Source organism: Clarias gariepinus, chromosome 6 (assembly GCF_024256425.1).
Source record: "Clarias gariepinus isolate MV-2021 ecotype Netherlands chromosome 6, CGAR_prim_01v2, whole genome shotgun sequence".
Taxonomy (NCBI): domain Eukaryota; kingdom Metazoa; phylum Chordata; class Actinopteri; order Siluriformes; family Clariidae; genus Clarias; species Clarias gariepinus.
The window spans coordinates 15,852,862-15,874,848 of record NC_071105.1 but is presented as its reverse complement, the minus strand read 5'-3'; the positions used below and the strand labels follow the sequence as shown (position 1 = coordinate 15,874,848).

Genomic DNA, 21,987 nt, shown 5'->3' with positions numbered 1-21,987 from the left:
CACCTCAAAAAGGTGCTGCCAGCAATCCATAAAACCCTCATGCTAGTTAACGAACACATCCATACACGTCAAATGGAAAAGAAAAATGAACAGTCAGGAACATTATCTGTCAACTCATCCCAACGCAATTTACTTGCTCTATAAAAGGTTTGTTATTACTTTGTTTGCCTGAGAGTGGTCTGGGGCCTTGAGAGACAGGGCAGATGGGAACTAAAGATAACAATACCTGCTTCAAATAGAAAAGGTTCGATGTCACTTATAAATGTAGCTTCTCCTCTAAGGAAACAGAAATGGTTGGCTGGGGTTCCCTTACTGAATAATGTCAATATATAATGTCAGAATGATAAATACTCTGATATGTTTGAGGGTACAGACTTGTTGTGCGGTGTGAGGGCAAGTGGGACTTCTGCATAATAGCTCTTTTGATCAGGGATGTCCAGCTGGCAACGCACAGACTTCCGCCCATCTGTGCACAGACCTGCAACCCTGCTGCTTGGGAGGGAGTTTACGCAGCAGATACCGACAGTCTGGGAGACAAAGAACATTTTCATGCTGTAAGCATTCACTCTTTATGTCACCCAGGCGAAATCCTCTCACACTCTTACTCTTTCCCTAGGGTGCCACAGTTGCTCCTCAGATAGCTAGAACGGGGCTGGTCTGTTGGGTCTGCAGAGAGCAAGGGCATCTTATTCTTAAATTAAAATGAGGCAGTGCTTCAGGTCTAAACAGTCTTACAAACCTCCCACGGGCCTGGTGGTTTCAGCCTGGGCTCAAAACATGAACCACCAGGGGTAATAACTAAAGTGGCACACCCTAGCCCTGTTTATCAACCATACACACTTACATTTACATTAACATTACATACATTATTTCTTAAAGCATTAAGTTTCTGTTTACCTAGCACAATTGTGAAACTTTATGTGCACTTTAACAACAACCAAGAAAAACATTACATATTCATATTTCACGTTCAAAAAGCCTATGAATAAATTATTGAAAAAAAATGTACAATTCTGATACAAGCATCACTGTCAACATATTAAAGAATGCTAGCTGGGGGGGGAGAATGCTTTATGGTCACAAAATGTGCAAGAAAACAATAACTTGTGGTATACAGTTACGCTATATTTAACTGTTTGAGATATGGAAAAAAATTATATAATTTATCGATTAGATATAAAGGGAACTCCTACACAAAGCAGAATGTTCCACTCATCCACAGTGGTCTATTTCAACTAGGCAAGCAACAGCATTTTCCCCGAGATGGCTGCATTCTAAGATATGCAAACTGATCATAAGCTTGTGCGGGAGAAAGACACTTTTCATGTCCATAAGAGTTCAGTTGTCACATCCATAATGCTGGAATGGCCCTGCTGTATTGATTTACTGTAAGGCTGAATCACCCTCAGAAAGTGAGATTATCCAGCAGTGTTCCAATCCATTTGCCAGTATCAGATACACAGACACACAATGAAAGATTTATTCTCAATAAAATGTACAACCATTGTCATTTCATTCCCAATTTCACATGAAATCACCCCAATCCTAATTCATTTTTTTTAGGTTTTGGCAGACTCAGTAGGACGTTTATTGAAGACCTGGTTAATTATATGTATTCCACAGCTCAGTTAAAAGTCATTATTTAACAAAACATAATTATATTTGTTATATTATTTTAAAAAAATCATTCGCTCAAATCATGCATTGAGACATTTATTTAAGATTTATGGAAGACCTCCAGTGTCAAAGCTTTGTGACTGTCAGGACGTTTTTTGTTTTTGCTTTGGCAATCTTATGGTCATCTTTAGCAATTAACTGGTAAAAAGGCATGACATTGTCATTTACCAACATATTAATACTTCTAAAGTAATCACTGGCAAATTGCTGTAATATAAGAGTTTCTGGACTTCCCTTTTACTGGAAAATAATCCAGTTTGTAGTTAAAACCACTCACTCACTCACTTATCGTCTATACCGCTTTTTTCTGTATTTTGGGTGGCGGGGTGTCTGGAGCCTATCCCAGGAGTCTTAGGGCACAAGGCGGGGTACATCTTGGACAGAGTGGTAATCCATCGCAGGGCACACATATGGTTAATTAGTAAATGCCAATTAGCCTAATTGGCATACCTTTGGACTGTGGGAGGAAATCGGAAGAGGAAAACCCACCAAGCACGGAGAGAACATGCAAACTCCATGTACACAGAGGTGGGAATTGAACCTGGCCAGGAATTGAACCCGGACCTTGGAGGTGCAAGGCGACCACTAAGCCACCATGCCGCTGTAGTTGTAACCTGAACATAAAAAAATTTACCATTTCACATTGGATGAATTTATCTTAAAATGGTATCAAATATTTTCCTTTTATACCACAGTGCAATTAAATTATTGACATTTATTTCAGAAATCTTACACATGAAATTGCAGCTTCATTATACTGCTTGGTGGTCAAGCTTCCACAGTTGGTGATAAATGGTAAAGAGATGGTAATAATTGTTTTACAATGTCTAACACATGTTTGGCAGTTGAATGTCATTCTGTAGCATTCTACAGGCTTCTTGCTGACAAACAGAGAAGAGATTTGTGGTTAGCATTGATTAATTGACCCAACACAGATTAAAAGGGATAGATGTGTAATCCGAATAAAAGCCGCTGATGCCTTTGTAGTGATTACTTTAAATCAGGCAAAGACATTACTGCTTTTCTAGTTTGCGGTAATATGTTCTATTCATTAACATTTAACTAATATAATATTTAAATAATAAAAAACATGATTATATTTTGCACACTCAGCCGCCATGGTTATGACTATTGCCATAGATTAAACTCATGTCTTATTAGCTGTAATAGTGCTTTAGACACATGAAAGGCTTATTTTATTTACCAAATATTTGGCAAATGCACTTACATAAATATTAATAAACCCAATTGTAAAATAGTTTTCCAGTTGTATGCCTGTCACCTTTTATATGCATGCAAACATTTTTTTTAATGGAAATTTGATTAAGTAGTTATCAAGGAAGTTTTAGTACAAAACTGGTTGTTGAGTGCACCACACATTTGTGGTGTAAGAGATGTACCAATACATAAGCTAGTGCAGTTAAATAGCATAAAATGATCCACTCTGTATAAAAGCACCAAATCTGTATCAATTTGTTGTTCCACTGTAAATAAATAGCATACCTATTTTCTCTTTTTTCCTTTTAACAAACCAACAATTTAAAGCTGGTCTTTTACTCTTTCCCTTTTCATTGTACTGTACAGTATATGCGCTTGTTGTTGCTTAAGACTGCGGTTACTGTGGTGTAAAGAGGATGAGTTGGATGCAACCAAGTCTTACACAGGGGCAGGGTAAGCCTTGCAACGATTAGTAATGTATGTAAATTATGCCTAGAGTAGTTATAAATATCATGTCTGGCACACATTGACAGTTTTAAATAGTACAGCAAGGGAGATTTTGATTCATACACATTCACATCTTATACAAACTTAAATAATTCTTTTGATTGTGTGAAGCTGCTTTGTGACAATTTCAATTGTTAAAAGCACTATACAAATAAAATTGAATTGAATTGAATGATTTCACCATGGAGGGATGACGACTTGATGTTTTATGAATGGGGAAGTGTAAGGGGTATGGTCAAAGGTGTGAGTACTACACTATTGTCATTTGAAGTAGCCTTTTCGACTGTTGGTGCCTAGGTAAAGCTTTACCACCGATATAGTGATTGGATCAGTCTATAGTTACTATAACATAAGCAGTAACAGGAAATAACATTAAATGTAAACTAACAGTTAAAGGTGTGATGTCATGTGAAATTACTAAACTTTAATATTTAATCACTGGCAAATTGCTGTGACATTACAGTATAGATTTAGTGTGTTATTAACTACTAAACAGATTTAATATTATTATATACAGATATGCTAAAGCACCAAAAACAAAACGAATGGTTATGACTATAACCTCTGTTCCCTGAAGGAGAGGAACGAGGTACAACACATATAGTATGGGATATCACGCCCTCTCGTGTCCTGGCTGAAGCCACCTTTATTCACGCCGTAAAGGCAGGCAAACCTGTGGTGACGTAGGTGTAGCCCCGCCTACACCTATAAACCATCGTCGCCACGGTTGACCCTCAGTTCGATAGCCGCTCTTCGCCGAGCGTAACTATGAGGCGGGGCAGCAATGTGTTGTACCTCGTTCCTCTCCTTCAGGGAACAGAGGTTATAGTCATAACCATTCGTTCCCTTTCAGTCGATTCACTCGGTACAACACATATAGTATGGGACATATATTCACGCCCCGCCGAGTATCTATCAAAGTTAGTCACAAGAACCCTGACAGCTACTCTACTGCATTATGGACCCCGCAGAGAGGACACAATGAGCCACCGAGGGGGCCGTTATATCAAGTCGGTAGAACCGGACAAAAGTGTGTGGTGAGGACCAACTGGCTGCCGCGCAAATCTCGCCCACAGACATTCCTTTGAACAGAGCCCATGATGTTGCCATAGCTCTCGTTGAATGTGCTTTCACACCCAGAGGCAATGGGACACTCTTGCTACTATAAGCTAGTGTAATAGCCTCCACAATCCAATGGGAAAGCCGCTGTTTAGACAGCGCTTTACCCTTTACTGGACTGGCAAAGCAGATAAACAGTTGATCACATAAGCGCATATCTACTGTACGGTCCATGTACACTCGTAGTGCACGTACGGGGCACAAATTATGCAGTTTTCTCTGCTCATCAGAAGCAAAAGGAGGAGGAAAAAAGCTATAAAGGTCAAAGACCATAGAGCTATAATCAGTGGAGACGACCTTCGGTACATAGGCCGCGTTCGGCCGTAGAGTAACCTTTAACCCATTAGCAGCAAACTGCGTACAGGATGGATGCACGGACAAAGCGTGGAGATCGCCCACTCGTTTAGCAGATGCTAAAGCAAGAAGAAGTGCCGTCTTATATGAAAGAATTTTCATATCTATAGACTCAACTGGCTCAAAAGGAGGACCACAGAGGGCCTCAAGCACTAACAATAAATCCCAAGACGGAACACTGGACCTCGTAGTGGGTCGCAGACGTCGCACTCCCTTTAAAAACCGTACTGCCAGCGGATGAGCCCCTGGTGACACTCCGTCAAAACCAACATGACAGGCTGATATAGCCGCCAAGTACACTTTAATAGTAGAGAAGGAAAGGCCTTTCTCTAATAGTTCTTGTAGAAAAGACAAAATCTCCACCATGGAGCACTGAAATGGAAGAACATTATGTTCTTGACACCATTGCTCAAATGCTCGCCACTTGTAAGCATATAAACCTCTAGTAGACGAGGCCCGAGCACTTTGGATTGTCTCAATCACATTCGGGGGAAGCCCTTTTGCTAACAAATTGGACCTTTCAACAGGTAAGCGTGCAAGTTCCACAGCTCGGGACGCGGGTGCACTACCTCTCCCCCTGCCTGAGACAGAAGGTCCCTGAGGAGAGGAAGTTTCCATGGTTCTGCTGCTAGCAGGCTGACTATCTCTGCGTACCACAACTTCGCCGGCCAATGAGGTGCCACCAGGATTAGTGACAGGCCCTGCTGACGTACCCTCTCTGTGACAGGCAGAATCAGTTCTACCGGAGGGAAAGCATACAATAGAGCTGGGGGCCATGAGTGTGCCAGCGCATCGATCCCCAGTGGAGCATTGCGATCCGTTATGGAGAAGAATAGTGGGCAGTGAGCATTTTCTTTGGATGCAAAAAGATCCACTGCTGCCCTGCCGAAGCGCTCCCAGATCTGAGCTACCACCCATGGGTGTAATCTCCATTCCCTCACAAGCGGGCCCCCTCTGGATAGAAGGTCCGCCCCCAAATTCAGGTGCCCTGGAATGTGAGTGGCCCTGAGTGACAGAAGATGAACAGTGGACCATAGCAATAGAGAATGAGATAGTTTCAGCAGGGGAAGTGAACGAGTCCCCCCTTGTCTGTTTATATACGACACCACTGTTGTATTGTCTGTCCTGATCAGAACATGATGGCCTGTTAAAGCCAGACGAAAATGTCTCAGGGCTAAGAACACTGCTAACAGCTCCAAATAGTTGATGTGAAGCCTGCGTTGTTCCTGTGACCACGCCCCCCTGATCGCGGAGCCGTCGCACAGAGCGCCCCAGCCGCTGAGGGAGGCATCTGTTGACACCACTTTGCGAAACGATACCCTGCCTATCGGAGAGCCCTGACGTAATAGCCTGGGTTCCCTCCAGGGCAGAAGGGCTGACATGCATGACGGTGTCACCGTCAGCCTCCTGTTGAGGTGGCGCGCCGCACATAGGCGGTGAGAGCGCACCCAGCGCTGAAACGCACGCATGTTCAACAGCCCGAGAGGCACCACAGTGATCATAGACGCCATCATTCCCATTAGTTGTAAAAACACCCGGAAACGAAGTTTGTGTTGCAACTGAAACAGAGCAAGGCAGCGCTGAAACGCGGCTATTCTGTGCTCTGAGAGACGTGCTCGGCTGGTAACGGAGCATATCTCCAGACCCAGGAATGAACACTGTTGACTCGGAATCAGTGAGCTTTTCTGCATATTTACTGAGAACCCTAAAGTCTGAATGTGAGACAGAACTAGTGCTGTCTGTTTCTCTGCCTGCTCGCTTGAGCTCGCTATCAGTGCCCAGTCGTCTAAATAGGCTAATATGCGAATGCCTTTCTCCCGAAGAGGAGACAGCGCCGCCTCGGCGCACTTCGTGAACGTTCGGGGAGCTAGTGACAGGCCGAACGGCAGCACTAGGTACTCGTAGGCCACGCCCTCGAATGCAAACCTCAGAAACTTTCTGTGGCGCGGAAAGATCGCTATATGAAAATAAGCATCTGTGAGATCGATCGTAGTGAACCAATCTCCCGGGCCTATTGCATTTAGCAGTTGCCTCAGAGTAAGCATTTTGAACTTGTACGTTCTTAGAAACGTGTTCAATATTCTCAGATCCAAAATAGGACGCAGTCCTCCCCCCCTCTTCGGAACGACAAAATACCAATACCGGTTTCCTTCTGAAGTCAAACTTTGCCTGAATGGCATCGAGTGACTGGCCGAACAAACCCTCAGCAGACAGCGGTTCGTCCAAGTAGACAGCCCTGTCTCTATCAGGAATGTCAGAGAGCGTGAGCCATAAATGCCTCTGTGCTACCACTGCGCTCGCCATCCCTCTCCCGAGGGAAAGAGCCGCACAACGAGACATGCGCAAAATGTAGTCTGTCGCTGTCCTGACCTCGTTAAGCAGCGCACAGAACGGGCTCTCCTGAGGCACCAGTGAGCCGAGCTCTGCCAAACACATTGCCTGATATGTTTGAAGCAGCGTAGCGGAGTTGAGCGCACGAGCAGTGCCCGCTTGAGCGCGGTAAATCTTCTCCAGCTGGGCAGAGGAGAATCTACAATGTTTAGACGGAAGGAGAGTAGGTCCAGACACTCCATGATTGTGCGAGGGTGCCAAATAAGCAGCCAAAGATGGCTCCATTGGCGGTGGGCTAACTAGTCCTGCCTTCTCAGCTCCGTCTAATTCCAAATATTGTCCGTAACCGGGCACTGATACACGGGTCGACAGCGGCTTGCTCCATGACGACGTTAACTCGCCGACAAAGTCGGGAAACATGGGCAAGCAGTTCTTAACTGTTGTCGGTTCAGGAGGAAGAAAAAATCCCGCGAACCTTGACGGTTTTTGAGCCGGCTGCGGGGAGGGCCACTCCACCTCCAGCTTCTTGGCCGCTCGGCGGTAGAGAGCAAAAAATGAAGTGTCGTCCCGAGCGGTTAACGCAGTAGCAGCGGAGCTCTGAGCAGGCGGCACAATTTCATGCTCGTCCTCCGACAAGCCATGTATCTCTAGGCCGATGTCGAGCACGTCATCGTCCTCGAAAGCATGCTGCTGGCCAGCGCTGTAGGAGAGCCCACGGTCCTCCGAACCCTCGAGATACTCCATCTGGTCCGCCCAGCTAGGTGCGGGGACTTCTGACGGAAATTCCTCGTCAGCAGACACAGGCGAAGCTGGGACTGCTGATTCGGAAAGGAGGGGGTCCTGCTGAGCGACTGTATTTCTCCCCAGGGTCCTTTCTACGAACGTGACCCGTCTTTCCAGCGTTGAACGCCGGAGCTGGCGACAAAGCGCACATGACTCTGGCTCAGCTAGAGCTCTCCTAGCATGGAGAATCCCCAGACAGACGGGGCACGCTTCGTGCTGGTCCTTCTCGTGCAAGGAGAAGCCGCACTCCTGAGGACAGGGGCGAACAGCGGACCTCTTCTTAGCTACATTAGCTTGCATGCTCATCCTAGCTAGCGCTGTTAGCACAGCTAAACAGAAGCCAACTAACTGAGATGTCGCTAATGTTCTGACTGTCAGAGAACTTAAAAGTCAGCGCCCCGCGGGTAGACGACTCACCAAAATGAGGCTGTTGTCGCTAACGCCAACAAGAGCAGTTAAGCTGATTTTAAGCGCAGTCTTGCAACGTAAAACGTAGAGTTTACTAGCAGCACCTAGAAAACTCTACGGAAAAGGTGTTCACAGCGAGGTGAAGAGCGTAAGAACTGAGGGTCAACCGTGGCGACGATGGTTTATAGGTGTAGGCGGGGCTACACCTACGTCACCACAGGTTTGCCTGCCTTTACGGCGTGAATAAAGGTGGCTTCAGCCAGGACACGAGAGGGCGTGATATCCCATACTATATGTGTTGTACCGAGTGAATCGACTGAAAGGGAACAAACAAACAAACAAAAAATGATTAGGAGACATTAAGAATTAGGATTTAGGAAACGCTAACTAGACATTAGCAACACTCATTCACACACCCTCTATACCACCTTATCTTGTACCCTGGGTAGCGAGGGGGCCTGGAGCATATCCCAGGATAGGGCACAAGGCGGGGTACCAATCCATTGACTGGCACACACACATACACACGCTCACCCACACACCATTTGGGAATGCCTGCATGTCTTTGGACTGGGAGAAAAAGTTGTAGGACCTGGAGGAAACCCACCAAGCACTGGGAGAACAGGCAAAGTTTCTGCACACAGACTGAGAGGCAGGAATCGAATTGGGACTCTGGAGGTGCAAGGCAACAATGCTAACCCCCAAGCCACCTTGCCATCAACAACACTTACTCGTTTGTCCTCTATCATTATTAATGAAGTGACTATGTCTGTGTCCAAAAAAAAAACAACTGGAAGATTAATGTGTCATTTTATATAATCCAGGCTTCCTCCATACATCCATTTATACATTTAATTGATTATTTTTGTTATTTTACTGCTAAACTGAGATTGACTTATAGTGTCCCGCCTCCTGTGCTGTGATTGGCTACTTCTTATTGGCTAGTTTGCCGATTGGACAGCAGGACAGTCAGGAAGCGGAAGCGGTCCTAGAACAGTGCTGAGACGAAAAAATAAAAGCATTTGAAGTCAGCGTTTCGTGTCACTCATTTATTTCATTTGCCAACAAAATAAACAATTATGCGGTCACACTGAGGCTGCACAAATCGCTCAAAACATTTTAGCTGGCAATGTGAAACAACCGTTTAATCAGACTAGCATCCTAACAGGTTAATAATTTGCTTGCTAGTTGATAAACAGTCCGATAGAGCAAACAGCCAAGCAGACGAGAGATCATGACAGCGCTTAAGTTTTGCGCCAACATCTCCTGGCTGTTCACGGAGCTGCCCGAGCTGAGTGAGAGGCTGCGAGCAGCTGCGTGTGCAGGCTTCCAGGCAGTGGAGGCGGCTTGGCTGTACGGCTCTGACCTGAGAGAGCTCCAGAAAGTTCGAGAAGAAACAGGGCTGCAGGTGGCTCTCATTAACACTCCCCCGGGTAAGAGCGCGCGCGAACACGAGCACACACACACACACACACACACCGTCAGAGACCTGATCCAATAAACTCGCTGAACTTTACACTGTCATGCCTTAGGTCTTTACCCATCCTACAGAGTGTATATTCAACTGTCAAAGTAGTGCCAAAGTAAACGCTGATTCCATCCATCAGCAGATTTTTTTTTCGGTTTTCAAATAAATATTTACGTGATATCGACTCTTTTCTTCAAGATTCACACAGCTGGCTGCACTGCTGGTTTATCGGATTTCACTTTGTCTCTTTTGTTTAGGTGTTTACAGACAGGCTCTGAGCTTTTCACTTATAGCTATAAGTTGAAGTAGGTGTTTCCAGATTTTTCTCTCTCTTTGCTAACATCTGATTCAAACATAAAGGGCTTTATAGTAACCAGGTGATGTGGAGGGATTTAGGTGTCAGCTCAAACAAGGATCAAACCTGCACAAGGTAGAGAGAAGACTCCATCCATCCATCCATCCATCATCTGTAGATGTTTTATTCTGGTCAGAGTCGTGGTAAAGCCAGAGCCTAACTCTCAAACTCGAGACAGGACTCACTCAGATAGATAGATAGATAGATAGATAGATAGATAGATAGATAGATAGATATACATACTTTATTGATCCAATGAGGGAAATTATTGTGTTACAGCAGCAGCAGGTTACACAAACAGCCATAAGCGGAGGGGCGAGGGAAGGGGGAAAAAATCGTAATTGTACCTTATATAAATTAATACAGTATTGCAGATGTTTTATAGTAAAAAAACAAACTGTAAAACAAACTGCAATTTCAAAATCAGAAAAAAGTGTGCAAATTGTCAGTGTATGTATGTGTGCTAAAGTGACATTGAATATCGTCATTATTGTCATCTGTTACATAGAGGTGAGTCCTTGTACAGTGCAATGGCGTATGGTAGGAATGATTTCCTGAACCGTTCTTTGTGACAGTGAAGCTGGATCAGTCTATTAGAGAATGAACTCCGCTGCCTCTGTTTGGGGTCATGTAGTGATCATGTAGATAAACACCATCCAGCTTTTTGCACAGGAACTGTTTTTTTTTTCTTTGCTGCTGCTTTCAAAATGAAATGTTTACTTCATTTCATGTTGTATCTGCACTACCTCAGTTCAGCTCTGGCTACTGGTTGGAGCTACATTGCATTTACAGTGAATAGCATTCAGTCATGTTTATTAATGTCTGCACATTTGCATAAGTGCACATTATGTGGTCTTTTTGTAGAGTCCTTAACTAGTTTTGTTAATTGTAGTATTCATTTATGTTGTATGCAGCACCTGGTTCTGTAGGAACAATGTTTTTTTCATTGTGTACTGAACTATGTACTGTTAAAATGTCAATAAAACTAGACTAGATCTACTTGAACATTCATCACAAGACACCATGCACAAATTCATTCACCCCTGGGGTAGCCCATAGCTACCAACTCAATAAGCAACATGTTTTTAGGAGGGTGGAGAAAAAACTGAGAATCTGAAAGAAACCCACATGGACATGGGAAGACCATGTGAGAACTCTACACTGACAGTAAATCAGTCAAACCAGCAACCCTGGATCTGTGTCAGTGTGCTGTCTGGATTGAATAATTACATTTTCTCGTCTGCCAGATGCTTTTATTCGAGGCGAATTAGATTTGTGCCTGTGATTATAATACATGAAAGTAAACCATTTTAAAATGTTCCAAATACACTTTTTTTTTTTTAAAGAAAACAATGCAATTTTTATTTTATTTACTACATTTTAGTGCAAAGAAAAAGCATGTCTAGACACGTCTTGATCTTTAATGTAATATGTCCTGTTTGTGTAGAATTGTCAAAGCGTCTCTGTTGCAACTAAAATACCACGCTGTGCTAGTTTTAAACTAACTACTCTTAATGTATATCTTGGATCCTATTGTACACACTGCCTATTGAGCAAACGTATGTTCATCTGGTGCAAATGGCCCCTGTTTTTAATGGAATTTAGGTGCTAATGGCTCACAATAATATTAAAAATAACACAAGCGTAATGTAACATAATATAACATAACATAACATAATAGCTCATAATCGTGGACGACATCAGAATCCATTGACAACAAAAGAACAAATATCGTGTTGCTGTTGTTTTATTGCGTACACATTGGCCTGTTTGTCTTGGCCGACAGGCTAGCAGAGTTTGGACTTTTATCCTACCTTTTTCTGAGTGAGTGTGTATAGCTTTAGGGCTAAAGACCTACTTTTCTGCTCAATTTATAAGCCTTTTCTCTTCACTGTGGAGCAGATCCTAAACCAGTTTCATTTTCTGAAATGTCCCATTCTGAAACACAGATTGTCTGACCGTCCTGTGAATACCACAGATGCCTGAGAGGGTCTTGATTAATTATGTTGGCCTAAATTTAGAAATAAATCTTGGTCAGCTGATGTTGATATGTTGCACAGGGCTGCTATTATACTATTATGATACAATAAAATAGAGTGGTGCTCAGGCATGTGTTTCTGCCTGCTTATTTGTAATGAAACTGCACAGCTGTCCTGGTTCTTTGTGGATGAACAACTGACATCTGGATCCTGCTCCTATCATACTGAGAGACGCATTTAATTTCTTGCTTTATCTATACCTCCACTACAATGATTTAACAGCTAGTCTCCATAGTCTTCATATTTAAAAAAAATATGTAAAAACTCATGAGAATCTGACTGCTAAGTCTTGTGAACTTTAGTGCTATTCCAGGCCATGTGCTATTTATTGGTTTGCTCATTGGAAAACGTACTATATGTTAAGTAATATCACGTGAGAGGCAGTAGTGTATGTTGAATATAGCACAACTGTGCTATATGGTCATAGGCAAGAGGGTGCAGTCCAAGTGCAGAAGGCATAACAGCCATGCAATAACCAGCAATACAGCACCACCTCGAGTGATACTTTTCACCTCGAGTGAAAAGTGATATTGCTTTTATAAAACAGTCCGCAAAAAAAAAAAAAAAATTTCATCATCAGATTATGATTTGTTCCTTTATCAACCAGTTACTGTGTTTAGTCAACACATTACCTTCCACAACTGTTAAAACGAATTAACTGTGACAGCTGGAGTTAGCGACCAACAGTTAGTGTAATTACCAGGGGTGAAAGTAGTTTTAATTACTTACCAGTACGAGGTGAGGTGGTGGACAATCCTGTAAATCTTACAAGTTTCTCTGTATATTTCCACTTAATCCACTTTATAATATCAGCTTCGATAACGTACAGGTTCCAGGGTTGAATCCCAAATAGCGTTAAATGGAAAGCCAGTGTAAAATCCATTGTCTCACACACACACACACACACACACACACACAAAAACACACCAAGTAGTGCCCTTGATCAAGGGTTGAAGAGCGGTGTGGAATTCAGCCTTGTGATGAGCTAGTACAGATGGTTCAAATGCGATTTGGAACAACATAAAAGCAATTATTTAGGAGTGAAAGTGTTTTTACAGCGTTATCACTTTTGCTGCTTGCTTTAAGTACTTCTGTGACTGATTTTGAATGTGTTTTTAAAAAGGCAGCTGCACTCTCCTCATTGTGGCGGACAGTACAGGCCTACTTTCATTTACGCTGTGACCGCTAGTTAGTGTAATTAATGATTGTATACCACCTGAGACACAGTGAAACATATACACATCACAGTGGTGTTACTGCTCATTATCACCACTTGTGGAAAGCCTCTCGTCCAGTCAGATTGCTCTTTCAGAACTAAGTGTATATTGAAAATATATTTTACTGTCCCCATGGAGAAATTGTTCCTAGGACATCGTTGCTGCAATTCATTATATGATAATGGAGAAAAATAACGTATGTTAGTGCATAGCTTAACCCATATTATAAAACAACACAGTGTAGGTTTAACATCCGGTTAAGTACATATTAACCTGTCCCCTGTGCTATATACTACTAATAATTGCACATTGTCACATAATTCACAACATAGCATCATAATACAAAACTTTGCAACATTGCTCAGCAGTAGTACAAATGACTTCTTTAAACAATGAAGTCTACACTTGTGTACTTCAAATCATCTACCAGAAGGTAATATCAGTACAGACTGTAGCTACAGTCTACTGTAAAAAGCACTGTAACACACAAAGCACATCCTGTTCTGTAAAATCAGACACTCTTTAGACTTGAGTCCTTAAAGAGACAAAGATTGAAGCGAAAGAATAACGGGGGCAACTTAATTACAGACATTATTGTAATTTTAACTTAAAGTTGCTTCAAAATCAGACTCAGCAATAATGAAATGTATTTTTTTGTGTGTGTTTTCAGGTGATGTCAAGAAGGGTGAGCTGGGTCTGGGTGCTGTGCCAGGGAGAGAGCAGGATTTCAGACAGGGTTTGGCTCAGGCTGTACAATATGCTAAAGCACTGGATTGCAAGAGGTACTGTTAGTTTGTTTGTCAGATGTTTTGTTACCATATTTTTCTCTACAAGATAGAATACACCAGTGTTCTTTGTCAGGTGCTGAAAGGAATTTGAGGTCCTAAAATTGAACAAGGTGTCCCTAAGCTAGCAAAATCACTAAGCATGAGAGACTGAATTACGTAACTGTATTATTTTTGAGTGGAAAGTGCATTCTTGTTTTTCTGTAGGATCCATGTGATGGCAGGGCGTGTACCTCCAGGGGCACAGCTGTCTGAGGTTGGTGTGGAAATGGAAAGGACCTTTGTGCAGAACCTGAAACATGCTGCAGATATTCTATCAAAGGTAAATCGACTCTTAAACCTGCCACTCATCTTTCATCAAGGCTTATTGTATTACCAGAGAAAGTTATATTTGCAAGAAAAGCATAGATGATGGTGGTGAATGGTTATGTACTGCATGTCTGACATCAACATCACAAAATGTCTGTTAGGAGTAGGAAAAGCCATACCATGGCTTTTTTGAAATAGTAAAGATATATGTAACGAACAAGACCTGATCAGAGGCAGTCAGAGAAAGTAAATCCATAACAAACAATCCAAAATGGAGGTAAGACTGTTAAAAGCAGTAAAACATGACTTGGACAGCTTCTACAATAGAATGAAGGGACGTACTGTAGACTAAACAGTTCTAGATAACAAGAAACAGAAACTATAGTGTGAAAACCAAGCACACAGTACCCCTTATAATCACTGACTGTACACACTTATGCACAAATATGCAACAAAGTAATGGGAACTTGAAAAAGTTCAACTTGTGTGTTCAGTTTTTTTGTTTGCATGTCCCAGGCTGGCTTAAGTGCACAGTGTCAACCATAACGTGCTTGTAGTAATTTGGGGCGCATTCACATTAGGTCCCTGGGATCCTTTAATAGAACACTTTCACACAGACAAAGTATGATTTATTTTAATTCATGAGAACAATCATTACGCGTGGTCTCAGGAATAATAGAGTGTACTCAAGCGCAGATCAGATCAAATATGGAATCAATCATATCTGAAAACGGACGTAGATCACTGTTTAGACGCGAAGTCATCAGTGCCTGTGCATGGTACGAATCAAATGCCCTTAGGTTCAAGGACTTATTCTCCCAGCAGTGGCAAGGCTGGAACTTTAATGCTTAACTTACTCATCATTAGTTCATAACCATAAAGTCAATACTGTGATGAAGTAAGAAACAGAAAGAACACAAAATGCATTTTACACATTATAGTCCAGCAACTGCTACACTGATTTAGCGGTTTTATTTTGCATTTTATATATTAAATGATTATTATTATTATCTGTTATTCCAATGCAATGTGTTAACTCGGTTTATATTGTAGCATACATGCACTGTATATTTTAAAGCAGATAAAGCTTGTTTCATTTCCAGGAGGGCATTATGGGATTGATTGAGCCTATCAACACAAGGATAACTGATCCTAAATACTTTCTGGATTCCCCACATCAGGGTAAGATTGGATTTCTTTAATGTACTTACTCTGAAATGAACAATGTCCTTACTCTGAGTCAAGGTACGTTCTCTGAAATGAACATCTCATTCAGAATGTAGTTTGTCCAAAAAGAAGTTAATATTACCCACTTTGTGCTCCCACTAATGTTGGGTACCTTTTTCTAGCGGCTGCAATTCTTCAAAAAGTTGACCATCCAAACATTAAACTGCAGATGGTGAGTCCTCTCAGTAATGACATACTGTATCATTTACAAGGGTGGCATGTAAAAACAGGAAATAGGAGTAGAATTTAACCCAAACTCAGAGACTACCAGTATTTCCATGTACAGCTGTATTCTATGTCTATATTTATCAATACTTTTTTTTGTATACACTCTATTCTTAATCTACTCAGGTGTTATAAGTAACAAATCAGTATGAAGGAATACAAGAATAACATTGTACCATACTGTAAACTGATTCATATACCAAAAAAATAAAAAATAAATCATTAAAAGTGGGAAAACACTTTAATAAGCATGTAAGGAATTAAAGATGATTTAATTAAAAAGAAACACAATAACAACAAAAATAGTAATAATAATAATAAAAGTACTACTTCTAATAATAATTTCGCAACTTTCCAAGACACACTGGAAAAATACGGTGCAGTGTTTCATTTCACATTATCCAATAATTATTAGACTGCATTGTGGATACTCCAGGAAGTTTTTGGCCCATACATGTTAGGTTGTAGTGATTTACACAACTGCCTTATCCTTTAAGATTACATTATCACATTATTGGGCATTTTTTGTTTCGACAATGCAACTGTCAAGTTCAAGGGTTTTCATTTCATACAACCATCTAAAATTCAGAGAAAAGCTGTTGTGTAGCAGCTATTCACATTTCCTGTTCTACTTTTATGTTTCTTGTGTTGGTCTATTCGATAGATATGATTGGTATGATAAAATAACTTACATTATGGCCCTTCAATGGATCACAAAAAATGCATATGTGCCATGGCAGAATTTGAGTTTAAGTAATGAAAACAATATCAGTCATAGAATATTAAGCTAAAGTATAGTAGTATATTAAAAGGCTATAACAACAAAAAGGTTATAAAGATTGCTCAGTCAGGATAGACTAAGTCATATGCTGTTGGAATAATATGGATAGCAGAGAAACGTCCATATCTGGTTCTTGAGGGTTATGAACACACATTCCCGAGATTTCTTAGTTAAATAAATCAGATCGTTGGGTAGCTCGAAGTCACACATCTAGGAGGCAGAGAAATGCTCATAATGGTTTCAGTTCACTTTCTATTGACAAGTTTTACTCTGAAGAGACATAGAGCATGGGGATACTGTGAGATGTGATTAAGGACCTTGGAGATAAAACACCAGTTGAGAAGCACGAGATTTCCCCTAAATCACTGATGTCTCTTGAGGTGCTCTTGACATTAGCCATCATCTCTTTCCTTTCCTGCAGGACATTTTCCACTGGCAGATAATGGATGGAAACCTGACGCAGAACATCCGGAGATACTTCCCTTTAATAGGCAAGAATACTTTCAAAATCTATGTTTAAACTTTCCAGAGGAAATGTATTTGTTTTAAGCTAAGCAGAAACCACTCAAGTGTAAGTATAAGTGGACGCTGAACTATAAAAGCAACAGGATGCCTAACTAAATGTGTGTTTTATCCTCACCACTAACCAAGTCTTTTGAATCCTTTTTATGGTTGTTGAGGGCATGAAACCTTTGAATGTTTTACATACCTTTGTGATGACTGGCCAGAGGTATAAAATGGAGGGGAGTTTAATTAAAAGTGCAGATATCCTACTTGTACATACAGTTGCTGTCAGAAGTTTAATTACACCCAGTATAAACATGAATGCTATGGCAATATGGGGCTACAATTTTTTTTTACCTGGTCTTTTTCTGGGGCAGAATTATTGTACAACACACACCTACACATTCAAGGGAATTTCTTTTTTATTTTTATTGTAATATTGTGGAACGTTACTGAATACATAAAAGCATACATATACCAGAACAAATACATATGAAATAACAGATAATTAAATGTTGAAAACTTACTTAAAGTTTTGTATTTTATATTTGCCACCATCTAACTTGTTAGCAGCATTGCATGCCGCTGGCAACTGATAAGTGATCAACATATTATACAGTCTACTACAAATAGTTGTGAGTTGGGTTTATGCATGTTCGATCGCTGAAGTTACATGTCCGGCATAATTTGTCACAGTTTAATACCATATATAGCCAATTGTGTTAGTATCCTAGTCCCTAGACAAAGTTTGTTGTTGTCAAATTGGACTCGGAACGGAACTCGTTCGTATGTTGGGGACTTTGTTTCATTCAACACAGTTGGAAAATTGTTCCAAACAAGATGAAGAATCCACAAGCTTAAAGTTAGCTTGCTTTACCATTACACAACCAGATGTGAGGTGTTTTTGTGGTCAGTATTCTGTTGGAACACAATTTATTTTAAAGTTTTAATTGTCTAGCTGATAAGGTTTTGCTGAAGAATTCCAAAAAAGTCTTTCCTCTTTATTATTCCAACCACTTTGTGTAATGCACCCGTACCACTGGGATCAAAACAGCCACAAAGCATAATGATACCACCACTATTTTACTCCTTCAAACATAACTCTGACCAAAAGATGCCTCCAGCAGGTCTTTTCAGCTCCAATGTGTCAATTTTGAAGCAGGGGTTTCTTTCTTGAGCAGCATCCTTTTTGTTTATGGTAATATAAAACTGACTGTAGATGGTGACACTGGTTTTCCATGATCTTCCTGTTTATAGCAGGCTTGTGGCTTGGTGGTTGGTAACAGGTTAGGTCTTCTTCCAGACCTTGGCAAAGTGGCCACACCTCCCGAAGTCTGGTACTTGTATGCAATTGGTTGAAATGGGATAGTACTGTAATCTACAGTTGTTTAGAAATGGCTCCAGGAGAAAGACATTTTACCATCCTCTTGCTTAGATCTGCACTGAGCCCCTTGGTACTGAACTTTATTGTACTGTTTTGGTTAATCCAACAGATACGGACAAACAAACCCTTTCTATGTTGCCACAGAGAAGCTCCCAGCAGTCAATCATGGTTATTAGCAGAAAGTGATATCTTGTGGTAGGCTAAGCATTTCACTGCATATCGTACTGTGTATGATTGTGTATTTGACAAATAAAATTTGAATTTGAAATTAAAAGTGTATTTTTTTAAAATACTGTGTGTATATAATGTTGTGTTGGTATGAGTAAATCCCCCCAAAATTAAAGCATATGCTTTAAATACATAGCTTTCCTTTATTGAAGATGTATGTTGTACAATCATTTCGCCACAGAAAAAGATCGGGTCAAAGAAATCACTGAAAGGGCAATAGTACGGCATTCATGTTTATGATGAGCATATGTAAACTTCTGACAATTGTAGTTAGTAATGTTCAGGTTATATAAACTGCCTGGCCAAAGTAGTCATAACTTAGACTTAAATAATTAGTGTTATGATCTGGGGTTGCTTCAATTGGTCAAGTCTCAGCAATGCAATGTGGCAATAAAATGAAGTCAGCTGATGACCTAAATGTACTGAGTGACCAGGTTAACACATCCATTGCTTATTTCCCCCTGATGGTACAGGCATATACAGGGAAATATACAGGGAAACCTTTATAAAACACTAGTTTTGGGATACGAGCACGCGTGCACGGATGTTGATTATACCAGTAAGGGATGTGCACTATGACCAAACACGGGAGACGATTGCCCACAAATAATCCACAACCGCGTCACTCGCAATGCGAGGTTTTCTACTGGGAAAAAATATGAAAAGATTCATCAGCCACATATTGTAAAAGAGTGGTTGTGGAAGCATGAGGCATTATTCTCATAAATGAATTACCCACCATTGAATATTTCTGGGATGTGCTGAAGAGGACTATCATGCAGTCGGTAAAGATTTCAGCCAAATATTAATGCAACGATTATGGGAATAAATGTTATGAAATGATTTTATTAAAATTACACAAAACCTATTTTATGAAATTAAACAAAACAATTTTATCTTTACTGCTACTCACAAGGAATGTTTACTGTTTACCATTTTTCCTTCCACTACCTCAACTCTTTACTTCATTACCTCATCACCACAAAGTATTAAAATGTGTCATGTTATCACATTGTCACTCTTGTTTGCACATTTAAATGTGCACTTTGTTGTCTCTTTTGTATAAAACTTAGTTTTTTAAGAAAGTTTTGTGTTAATTTATGTTGTATGTAGCACCTTTGTCCTAGAGGAACGTTGTTTTGTTGTATATGGTTAAAATGACAATAACAGCCTATTTGAACTTGAACTACTTAAACATGAATTTCCATGGTAAATGTGCACCAGAATTAAAGCTAATCACAAACGCAGAATGTGACATTTTCAAGGGTGGTCATATTGTCAAAATTTGACAAAGACGATTAGCAAGAGATTCAGTTCCAGTGATTATATCAAGAAATTGTACACTTGATGAGGCCTGGATAAGAGGACAAATGTTTAATTTATTTAATTTTTTAAGGTTATGCATTATGAAACTTGGCATTTTGCCTCCTGTATTTTTGATAATTTAAAACTGTAAAGAGTTGCAATTGCAGACCAAATAGGAATTAACTTCTTGGTGCAGGTTATTCCATTAATAAGTAACAGGATTTTATAAGAAACAAATGGCTTGTTAAGCAATGACGCGCGCACACACAAGACAAATACTTACACAATAAGCACAACTTCAAAGACAAAAATCTCTATACATCTAATAAAGTATAAGGTCATTTATTTAGAAATTAGATCTATGAACAGCTCCATGCTGGAAATGTATGGCTCTGAGCTGGAAATTATTTTAAAAATTACTCTTAATAAAATCGAAATTAAATGTATTATATTTATATTAGCTTATGTGTTTGTGTCATGCAGGTCACATCCAGATTGCTCAAGTTCCTGATCGCCATGAACCTGATAGTCCAGGGGAGATCAACTTCCCCTACATTTTTAAGCTCCTGGAGGAACTGGGCTACCAGGGATATGTGGGTTGTGAATACAAACCTGCGGGTAAGTGCTTGATTGGTTCTAACTAAAGAGATGAGTGTGTCTGTCCAGCATATATATCTAAATTTTACAGTAAAATTTGTATTTTTTTTATATACAAAGCCTTCAGTTGTAAATTTTTACTTGTGAATTGTGCATTGTAATCTAACATATAGTCTAACCATCTTTATGCTGTGAACAAAAACTATATCTCGTGTTTAAGCTAGTTGTAGTCTTTCATAAATCCTAGTCTGTAATGAATTGAGGGGAAATTGTAGCTGAAATGGTTTCTACTCTTTGCAGGTTCCACAGAAGAAGGCCTGGGTTGGGTGCAGAAATTTTGGGAGAGTAAACATGTCTAAAGTCACATCCTGTTCACTACATGGTGCACTAATTTTGGACACTGATCTTGTGATCTTGTGTATGCTGGTGTAAAATCTACTCATAAAATCCATTTGGAATCCACATGGAATATCCAAACTGCGAAGCAGTGACGGCGTTATTTAAATGGGGTCTAGTAATAACATGGTGTGTGCTTTAGAACGCATCCCCAGAGGTGTGAGACTGGTGGTGAAACTAGAGCTCTAGGCGAATGTATAAACGATTGTGATTTGATTGACCCATTTTAATAAACGCATTGTCACTGTACACTGTTGAGGAGATGTCTTCCCATAACACATTAACTCCCACTACAGCAGTCACTTTACTAAATTAGAACTCTACTTACCGAGTCTGATGTAGTCCACCATGTGGCCTATATAGCGAATAGAGATTGTGGTTTGGGACCAGTCCCAGGTTTCAGAGTTATTAGAATATAATGGAGCTGTTTGTCAGCTACCTGCTGTCAGCAACATTTAATCTAGGAGGAAATCTCCTACTCCTGTAGACAGGAAGATTTAGCACGCCTGGCACGCTTTGCAGAAACTAAGGATAGAAAATGTAGGCACATTTTCTCAAATTGGAGGGGTAATTACGCATAGATTTACTGATAGGACTGTTTGGATGGAGCCTTTTGTCTGGAACCATAAAAGTTTAGAACTGAGCGCTTTGTTGAGGACCGCCTGTACTTCAATGCGTACGCGACAGTAATTCAAGAAAATTGCTATGATGTACAATGTTGTAAATTTCACAAAGAAATAATATGTTACAGAAAAGACAATAGGTGCACA

General features: G+C 40.6%; 2 protein-coding genes across 2 annotated transcripts; one reads left to right on the top strand and one right to left on the bottom strand.

The window, feature by feature from the left end:
• Positions 1-4,763: 4,763 nt before the first annotated feature.
• Positions 4,764-8,295, bottom strand: LOC128526406 (uncharacterized). Its single transcript, XM_053498232.1, has 2 exons — positions 7,077-8,295; positions 4,764-7,024 (listed from the first exon to the last, which is right to left on the bottom strand). The coding sequence occupies exons 1-2, from the start codon at positions 8,293-8,295 to the stop codon at positions 5,379-5,381; spliced, it is 2,865 nt and encodes a 954-aa protein (XP_053354207.1). The 3' UTR covers positions 4,764-5,378.
• A 1,115-nt stretch (positions 8,296-9,410) lies between these two features.
• On the top strand, positions 9,411-21,466 carry hyi (hydroxypyruvate isomerase). The gene is made up of 8 exons (XM_053497603.1): positions 9,411-9,830; positions 14,147-14,258; positions 14,469-14,583; positions 15,674-15,752; positions 15,920-15,969; positions 17,225-17,294; positions 20,708-20,842; positions 21,122-21,466. The coding sequence occupies exons 1-8, from the start codon at positions 9,632-9,634 to the stop codon at positions 21,178-21,180; spliced, it is 819 nt and encodes a 272-aa protein (XP_053353578.1). The 5' UTR covers positions 9,411-9,631; the 3' UTR covers positions 21,181-21,466.
• The last annotated feature ends 521 nt before the right edge of the window (positions 21,467-21,987 follow it).